General features: G+C 43.7%; 1 protein-coding gene across 1 annotated transcript in view; it reads left to right on the top strand.

Moving 5' to 3' along the window:
• cdk15 (cyclin-dependent kinase 15) overlaps positions 1-7,500 on the top strand; it is a 45,366-nt gene that overhangs the window by 7,744 nt on the left and 30,122 nt on the right. Inside the window, exon 3 of the mRNA XM_048234865.1 lies at positions 7,108-7,139. Coding sequence (XP_048090822.1) covers positions 7,108-7,139 — 32 coding nt within the window. The remainder of the gene's footprint in view (positions 1-7,107; positions 7,140-7,500) is intronic.

Here is a 7,500-nt window from a genome sequence, read left to right on the forward strand (position 1 = left end):
ACATCCTTGCACTTGCAAAACTATTTTTCAGCATTCACGTTCAGCTTAAAGTGACAGGCACTCAATTAGATTTACACACCAAATGTGATGATATAGACAAGTGTAGCCTAATAATTTAAATATTAATATGATGTAATCAAATTACTAAATATGTTTAGCTATTAGTAATCATGCAGATCATAAAATACTATAAATAATTATCAATATACATGTATAGTTTATATGAATTCCAAAATATGAAAAAGAAACCTACAGTATGACAACCATCACTTTCTATGTGTGTGTGTGTGTGTGTGTGTGTGGAGGGTCAATCAAATTCTATGATTGAAAAGTGAATCGTAATAGTATCGAAATCGAGATTCTTCACTTGCTATTGGTATTGAAACAATAATGTTGGTATCGTGACAACAGGAGTTGTGGATGTGTCCCCACCAAAGCTGAGAACAAACCTACGCCCTTGGTAGAAATGAGTAAAAGTGGTGGATGAAGAGAGTGACATGGGCCTGAAATGAATGGAGGGACACAAAGAGACACAGATCCAGTTGTACACGGGATGTGATGGAGTAAGGAACAGCATGTAGGGAAAGTATGAGCGACTATGCAGTATGGAGAGAGACAGAGAAAGAAGCAAGAGAGGGGGAAAGGGATAAAAGAGGTTTAGAAAGGAATTGAACATGAGAGGATGCAGGGGATGGGTGAGGGGACAATGGTAAGATGGAGTAAAAAAAACAGATGATGGAAGGAACAGAAAGAGCGAGAGAGAAGAAAGAAAATGGGTGGATGAAGGGATAGAGAAGTAGGAGGTAAGGAAGCGGAATGGGGGGAAAGAATACAGTGTGAAGAAAGAGTGTTAGAGTGAGAGGATGGAGAGAGGGGGGGGTAGTCTGCTGTGGAGGTGTTTTGAGCACTGAGTGCACTGAAGCATTCATCGCACAATCTCACACACACACACACACACACACACACACACACACACACACATACACACACACACAACCACACACACAACAACAACACTCAAACGACTTTTCTTTTGTCTGTTTCATGCTATCTCTGCCTCTTTCTCTAACTCTCTCTTTCTCTCTCCTCCTGAATCACCATCTCATTTTCTTTCTCTCTCTCTCTCTTTCTCTATCTTTCTCTCATTCTGTCTGACTGTCCTTCTCTACATGAATACCTCTGCAACCAGAAATAAAAAAGCAGAGAGATGGGTAGACAGAGAGAAATGCTTTAGGGCAGAAAGATATGGACACACACACACACACACACACACACACAGACAGACAGACAGGCACGCACACACACACACACACACACACACACACACACACACACACACACACACACACACACACACACACACACACACACACACACAAATACACAAAACGGTGTTTGGGGACATCCCAAAACACTTAGGACACAAAACTGACATTCTCACACTGAACTCAGATGCACTTGACGCCAGGCATGGAACGCCCCCCCTAAAACTAGGCCATCCTCGTCCTGAAAGACTCCTTTCAAACATGCTAGATCATCTAGACTGCTCTGAGGCTTCTCATCGCCTCAAATGACTTTTGCCTAAAACCGCGGTTGCATAGCAGAAGTGATCGCGATCGTGATCATCATGACCATTTCTTAAATTGTTACAGAAATTAAGATTGAGATATTTCAGGATCTACCTAACAATTCGTCACCAACAGGTAATCGGTCGACCTGTGTTTGATTGTCGCCGTTGCGAGTCCGTGTCGCTTTGGATGAAAGTGTCTGCTAAATATCAGTCAACTTTAACTTTTTAACTTTTAACTTTAGACAAGAACTGGCTCTAATTTAGAGTGAATGCTCCACAGATCTGGTCCAGAAGAAAAGGCGTGGCAGAGAATGTTCGCCCTTGCCTCTGTCATAATGTTTTATAATGTTTTCTAAATGGCATGACTGGTATGACCATAGCTATGCTGTGGAGGGGTGCCATGTTTAGCCATCTGATCACACCTGGCATGATTGGCGTCAGTCATGCTTGGCGTCACAGCTGGGATAATTAAGCCTCGGCCATCACTCCTGATTTTGGCTTCTTAGTCAGTGCTGACCTTAGTCATACCAGTTACACTCTGTCAAACAGTGACCATATCTCTCTCTCTCTCGCCCACCCTCCCTCTCCCCCCCCCCTCTCTCCATCTCTCTCTCCCTCTCTCTGTTGCTACTGGCCTCCAGGATTCATGTAGTCTAATTTTAGAAGCGCTGCAGTCGATGGAGGCCTGCGATGTGAGCCAAAAAGAATTTTGAGTTAATTGCCCTGGGGCTTTGCCAAGTAGCACCATAGAGATGCTGGCTGATCGGACCACAAGCCCAGAACACTTTAATCATCTAATGTGTGCATTTATGTGTCAAATCTTTGTAGAGAAGCACCAGGGGGGACTACGACACTGTTAAACTGTAAAACTTTTAAGGGTGGCATGTATAACAATAAACGGGGAAAGGGTTTTAAAACCTCAACAAAGGAAGGCACAACATCAGGCAGGTGGGTGGCACTGTAAGAGTAGTATTTTGGGATGGCATGTGAAGTGGACTGCGTTTGTTCGATGTGGTCCACTTCCTTTGCAGGCCACGGAGATGTGTCTATCTCCTTAAAAAGTCAAAGAGTTCCACCTCACAGAGCCCCTGTCCCCTCAGAGCACAGCCATAGACAGCACGACTTAACAGACACAAACACTCTCTCTCTCTCTCTCTCTCTCTCTCTCTCTCTCTCTCTCTCTCTCACACACACACACACACACACACACACATACACACACACATGCATACAAGAACGCACTCGTGAGCATGTGCACACACACACATACATGCACATTAGGGTGCATCATCCGCCTTTACATATGCAAATTAATCTGTCCCTATGCTTATTATGTTCCAATGAGCAAAACAACATTCCTGATAAATTTTGAAGTAAATTGGATAATATTTAGGTGGCCCACCATTAACCTTTATGAATGGTCGAAATTGTTGCCAAATTCAGGAAATCACCTGGCAATATGGGGGACTATGGGGGTATATTTCACATTGTTTCACTATTATCAATTTGTTAGCCAGTAGTTATTTGAATAATAACTATATTAAAGGGACACCAGGCAACGTTTTTGTGTTAATTACTCATCTTCGTAAGTCGGTATATGGTTAAATGACTCATTACAGGGCGAATGAATACTCTCTCGCCCGACCCTACTGCCCGTAGGAAGAATATACCGCTTGCAAGTTCGGTGTATCCTACCCGCCGACCGAAGCAGGATCAGTTTACAGCACAGAGGTAGCTAAGCACAGAGGCAGGCTAACGAAACGCTAGCGTTTGTTGCAAACGTGTGTATAATGGCAGAGCCGGCGAAGAAGCAGCGAAAACCCTTGACGGAAGATGCAAAGAAAAGGAAAAGAGCTTCAGACCGAGCGAGGGGGAGTTTCGTAGAGAAAAAGCATCAGGCTTGCCTGGTGTCCCTTTAAGGGCATAAAGCACACAGCTCACTGGATAAACATTGGGTTTCTTTATGTTGTCATACATATTTTGGGGATTTTTCTCAGAAAAACATTTTTTTTTTCTTTCTATTTTGAATAATATGTTATTTGATGAAAAACACCTTAATGTGTATTGTAACACTTATCATTAATATTTTATTTTAACTTCTATGGTGTTACAAAAATCTCATAATTCCAAATCAGATATAGGCTACATGAGTGGGAATGTTTTGTTTAGTGTAGAGTAGTAGTTGTATCACACAGGATTACATGAAATTTCTTGCAACATGGCTTTTAGTGGAGAGTGTATTAGTAGCCTAATGCCAATCCACAGTCATCAAAATGTACTTTGTCTACAAGACAATCATCTTGGATATTTGGTTTGGGCAGTAGCCTTGTTCAGGATGACTCGATTATCACTGGATTCCGTCTTCCAAACTGTCCTCAAGTTCTCAAGTGCTTCATGTGGTATCTTTCGGATGGTTCATCAGAAAACAGAACAAAGTGGGAATCAGCAAATGTCTGATCGGATTATAGTAATGACTGATCGGATTATAGTATAAACGGCAACTTTCAAATATGATACGTATTTTACATCGACTTGGTGTCACGCATTAACTATTTTGGCCACTAGATGTCGCCAAAAACTTCTGTTCTGTCCCTAGCTAGTCACTTGTTACCCAATACTTGTTATCCAATTAACCTGTTCCTCATTGTCTCTGGTCACATGTCTCATTTCCTCATTGTGTCAGTGTATTTAAACCCTGCTCTTTGTCTGTGTCTTTGCTAAGTCTTTGTGATTACCCTGTGTGTCTCAAGCTCTAAGCCTTCGTGGAAATTTGTGGAAGTTTTTGCCCTGTGGATTCTTTACCTCTGTGTTGACCCGGACTGTTTATGGTATCTCCTTTGGATTCTCCTATTGGATTTGTTTGCCTTTCCTTCCTCGGACTGAACTCTGTTATCTGAACCCTGGCTTGGCTCTTGGACTTTGATTTTCTGGATTACGCCTTGGATTGAGGTTTTGGATTTAACTTTTTGGACTGTTTTTGACTTTTTCGGATCTTCTGAGCTTTTGTGTCTAAAACCTGAAATAAACTCAGTTAATCTTACTTTGTCTGCTCTGCACTTGAGTCATTAGTCTCAGTGGCCTAGTGGGTTAAAAGTCAGTTTGCCACTCCGGCGGCCCGGGTTCTAGATCCGACCGTGACACTTGGTGGGCCACATATATTGTTTTCCAGCCTTCAAATTTGGTACTGGGAAAACCCATGACGGCAAGCTTAATTAATAGTTTACTTTCATGTTGTTTATTGAAAATGCCTGGCAAAGGCAATTTGTATTGCATCTTCCAGCAACAAAAACACATTACATTTATTTAGCGCTTTTCTCCACACTCAAAGTGCTTCACATGGAAAGGGGGACCTCACTAACCACCACCAATGTCTAGCACCCACCTGCGTGAAGCACGGCAGCCATTGTGCGCCAGAACGCTCACCACACACTAGATTGAGGTGGAGAGTGAGGGAGTGAATGAGCCAATCACACTGGGGGATGATTAGGGGGCCAGATTGAATGAGCCAGGTTGGAAATTTAGCCAGGACATCGGGGAATCCCCTACTCTTTGCGATAAGTGCCATGGGATCTTTAATGACCACCAGTGAGTCAGGACCTCAGTTAAACGTCTCATCCGAAGGACGGCATCTCCTACGGTACAGTGTCCCCGTCACTGCACTGGGGCATTGGGATCGATCTTTTTGGCCAGCGGGACGAGGACCGAAAGAAAAAGAAACTAAACATTTCCCAGAATAGGAAACATTTCTTAATTTATTGTTATCAAATAAATTATAGCCTTAGTGGTGTGGCTTTCATTCTTGTGTTTATGCATCTGTGCAAGTTAAACAGTGGAACCACTGGAGATAACGTGGGTAGCAGCAACAAACAACGTACTGTAGCCTTTTTAAAACAATGAACGAAGCGGACTCTTGCTGTTAATGAAAACTTAGATAGCCTACTGGCTAGATCTTGTTAGGCATGTTTACATAAGTTAGGCTAATGAACATGTTGCATTCTATTCAGCCTGATTGTCATTCTTTAAGCTACATAGCCTGTCTCCAGTTTTCCTCAACTTTAATTAAGAAGCGATAATATGATATTTGACCGGCATATCATCAAAATGTCCGGAAAACGAAACCTCTGTGACCGGCACCATTTTTTTCTAGCGGAAACTCTGATACACACACACACGCACACACACACAGACAGACACACACACACACAGACAGACAGATCATTAAGAGAATCTGGGCCGGTCATGTCCATCCGATGAAAGAAAAAGCTACCCGGGCTACCAGTCCTGAGTCGGTGTCCAGTCTGGAGTCTGGCTGGTTCTGAAGTCTCCTTTCCTCAAACAACCTGCAGCAGAACTCTCTGTCTGTCTGACACACTTTCTCTTTTCCTCCATCTTCTATTCACTCCCTTCTTTTCATCCCTTTACTCAAGTATAGCGTTTGAAAAGATCCTCCCTTTCTCTCTCTCTCCGTTATTCCCTCTCTCTCACACGCAAATACCAGTCCATCAACTCCCCTCCCACACACAAATAGACATACACACACACAGACACACACACATAGACACACACACACAGAGACACAAACACACAAATACACACACACACACACACACACACACATACACACAGATGCACACACACACACACACACACACACACACACACAGACACACACACACACACACACACATACACAGCACACACTACTCTTTGTTCATTCTCTTGGTCTCCCCACTTCCTGGATGGATAAACCAGCTCAATGTCACCAATCACCATGACTCTCTTTCTCTCTCAATGTCCCCTAATGCCCAGAGGTAATAGCTGACCCCATAGGATCCCTTCTTTGCCCTCTCAGACTTGGCTCAGGGCAGTTCTGCCTGGTAATGGGGTCTCTGAGTAGGAGTGCGTGACCGATCATGAGTCATCTGAGTCACCTGCGTCTCTCTTCACCTCTAACAGCGGTCTTGAGAGGAGGAGGGGTCATCACAAGCCCTCAGCATCACTACACCCCCCACACACACACACACACACACACCCCAGGGAAGCCGGAAATCCCACCAGCTGTGTTCTCTGAAGCTCCTCATGGCCATAATCAGCAGTGAATGTGTGTATGTGTTTGTGTGTGTGTGTGTCTGTGTGTGCGTGTGTGCGTGTTTGCATGTGTCTGATTTGGTAGTCCGCAGATTGCTGACGTCGATTGCATTGCCAGTGTCCTGTGGAGTGGGTGGGGGGTGATGTAAGTGTATGTGTGTGTGTGTGTGTGTGTGGTGCACTCAGGGACACCGTATGAGAGACATGGTTATTTTCAGACACAAGCATGAATAAATCAGAGATCCGTCAGGTGATCACGTCACAACGTTATTGACAGACAAATTAAATGCCAATCTTCAGTGGAAGTGTTAGTCATGCTAATGTCTTCCAAGACACAACTTCAGACACCATTGTACATGTGCATGTACAGCGTTGTTGCATAGCTGAATACTTTAGGATTAGAAGTGGTCCATTTCGCTTTCTGATTTGTTTTGTTTTTCATCCTGCAGGTCTGAAGCAAAGACACCTGGGGTATGAGGAGGTAAGGCACCTGTCCTTGTGACATCATCATTCTGCACCAGCAGGGTAGCCTGTTGCCTACCCAGCCAGAGGTTACACAAACTTAAAAACATCCATGCTTTTCCAACAGAGTGAAAATGAGGAAAAAGTGCAAAAGAGGGATGAAGGGATTTTTATCCAGTTTGATCAGATCAGATGAACTTCCCTGCTGCGCAGAGAACCAGCGTGAGGAAAGAGGCTGTTTTTAGCGCCCCCTGCTGGTGAGATAGAGACAGGGATGGACTAATGGAGGGAATAGTAAAAAGAAAGAGAGTTTCTGTAAAAGTTGAGAAGTCGAGTGTCTGATCAGCATAATTTGCTTCTGTTCTCTTCTCTTTGCCTCT

This window comes from Alosa alosa, chromosome 23 (genome assembly GCF_017589495.1).
Source record: "Alosa alosa isolate M-15738 ecotype Scorff River chromosome 23, AALO_Geno_1.1, whole genome shotgun sequence".
Taxonomy (NCBI): Eukaryota; Metazoa; Chordata; class Actinopteri; order Clupeiformes; family Clupeidae; genus Alosa; species Alosa alosa.